We start from the raw sequence: 2389 nt of genomic DNA on the forward strand, positions 1-2389 counted from the left end.
ATTCCCAATTTCCCAGTTGTATTTTTCTGTTGTTTTATATTATGAAGAATGCAGGATGAGGAGATAATAAATTAGGGAATGTGGCAGGAGATCTTACTGCTGGGGTATTCAAGATTCTAATAAGCCTGGAGCTGACTTAGCTGACCAGACCCAACTAAAATATCATTTTTGGGGGGCCTGACCTTTGAAAGGAAATAAAAATGCAAATATATTTTATTTCAACTGATGAGTTCTTTTTTTCTGTTTGTCAGAATGTTATGGAAGAAATCAACCAAACATCTAGTGGAAGGTTCATCCTTCTTGGTCTGTCTAATGTCCCATATCTCCGGGCAATCTGCTTCCTTTTGTTTTTCATCATGTACATAATCACGTTGTCAGGAAATCTTCTGCTGATCATCGTGGTGAGGATCAACCCAAACCTACAGACCCCAATGTATTTTTTTCTAAGCAATCTCTCCATTATTGATGTTGGTTTCTCATCAACCATTGTTCCCAAACTTCTCATAAACACTCTGGTCAAGGATAGAAGTATCTCTGTGTTGGAATGTGCACTGCAAATGTTCTTTCATTTGGCATTAGGATCAACAGAGTGCTTCATTTTAGCCGTCATGGCATATGACAGGTTTGCTGCCATCTGTAGACCATTGCACTACAACACCATCATGAACAAGATGTTATGTGTTAGTTTAGCTGTAGGGTCATGGAGTATTTCCTTCATGAACTCTGCCATACATGTTGTCCTCACCTTCCAGCTCACTTATTGCAAGTCCCACCATGTCAACCACTTCTTCTGTGAGATACCACCTTTCCTTCGAATGTCCTGCCAAGACACTTTGCTTAATGAGATAGCCATGTACATCTCCGCAGGGATTATCGCTATGTGTTCCTTCTGCTTGACCCTGATCTCTTATGTCCACATCATCTTCACCATCTTAAGGATCCGTTCCTCACAAGGAAGAAACAAAGCTTTTTCCACATGTGCTTCCCACCTAACAGTAGTGGCTCTTTATTATGGGACCATCATGTCTATGTATCTGAAACCTCGCTCTACTTACTCTCCTGAAACAAACAAAATTGTGTCTATTCTCTATACAGCAGTGACGCCTATGTTGAACCCCATCATCTATAGTATAAGGAACAAGGATGTCAAGAACACACTTAAAAGAGAACAAGAAATACATGTCTCTAAAAAAAAATGCAATGTGTGAAAACAAATTTTCTAATGTTCAATATACTGTACATATGCAAGAGGCTAAAGTACAGAAGGGAGGGCATACGTCTGGTAAGCATAGATTGTCGGTCATAATATTGTATTGCATTTTGCTACATGAACAATTTTTATGGTAGAAGGCACCTGAAGAGTCTGTATTGTGCCTAAATTACTTACACATATCAACTTTATATGTCCCATGCAAAAAAATAAATTCTTTGAAATGTATGATGGTGTGTTGGTTTCAATGGTGGGTGAGCGAGATGTGTTATTGTCAGGAATGGACTGGCCAGCAATGGTGGGACTCACCTGCCTTTTGATCTGCAGTACCAGGGCTGGCCAGCGGGTGCTCCCAGCAATCAGAGACTCAACCTTTCAGCCAGCTAACACCTGGAACTGATGATACTGGTGTATTTAAGGGATGGCCAGACTTGCAGACTCTGCCTTGGTGTTGTGTTTGTCCTGGGCCCTGTATCTGTCCTGCATCCTGTTTCTGTTCCTTTGCTGACCCTGCCTGATCTGAACCGCTGCTGACTTCTCCTGCTCTGATCCCGGCTCGCTCCTGACCATCCCTCTGCCTGACCCTCTGTACCACGCTGCTTGCTACCTGTTCTGATCCCTGGCTTGTGACCCTGACCATCCCTCTGCCTGACCCTCTGTACCACGCTGCTTGCTACCTGTTCTGATCCCTGGCTTGTGACCCTGACCATCCCTCTGCCTGACCCTCTGTACTACGCTGCTAGCTACCTGCTGAACCTGGCCTGTGACCCCGACCCATCTCCGCTTGCTCCCCCTGTACCTACCTGCCCTATTGATATTGACCCGGCCTGCCTGACGACGCTTGCTTGTATGTACTGTTATCTGTGGGTGGTTGGTTTGGTTTGTTTGCACTGTGTTATGTTTTAGTATTGCACTGCGTTTATGTTTGTATGGTTAGTGTTAATAAATTATATTGTTTATCACATATCTGAAGTCTGCATTTCCCTGCGTCAGTCACACACCTCTGGTCACACCTGGGAGCCCTGACATTACACCAAGGCCAATCCTGACCAGAAGTGGCTGCACAGGGAAGCCATCTTGGCTTGTTGCTGGGAAGGATGGATCTGGATGAGGTTGAGTATTTATCTCTGCTAGTGCTTGATGACAGAAAATATGCTTATCAGACTCTGAAGGAGTATC

At 43.8% G+C, this 2389-nt stretch overlaps 1 protein-coding gene across 1 annotated transcript; it reads left to right on the top strand.

Annotated features, from left to right (window-relative positions):
* The first annotated feature begins 257 nt into the window (after positions 1-257).
* Positions 258-1208, top strand: LOC149443622 (olfactory receptor 5AR1-like). Its single transcript, XM_089655481.1, has one exon. It carries the CDS (start codon positions 258-260, stop codon positions 1206-1208), a length of 951 nt encoding a protein of 316 aa, XP_089511607.1.
* The last annotated feature ends 1181 nt before the right edge of the window (positions 1209-2389 follow it).

The sequence above is a fragment of the Staurois parvus genome, unplaced genomic scaffold, assembly GCF_062004578.1.
Source record: "Staurois parvus isolate SC_StPar_1 unplaced genomic scaffold, SC_StPar_1.0 ptg000842l, whole genome shotgun sequence".
Classification (NCBI taxonomy): domain Eukaryota; kingdom Metazoa; phylum Chordata; class Amphibia; order Anura; family Ranidae; genus Staurois; species Staurois parvus.

Coding starts and splice junctions, on each gene's coding strand:
- LOC149443622 (XM_089655481.1), top strand. CDS start 258: ATGGAAGAAATCAACCAAACATCTAGTGGAAGGTTCATCCTTCTTGGT.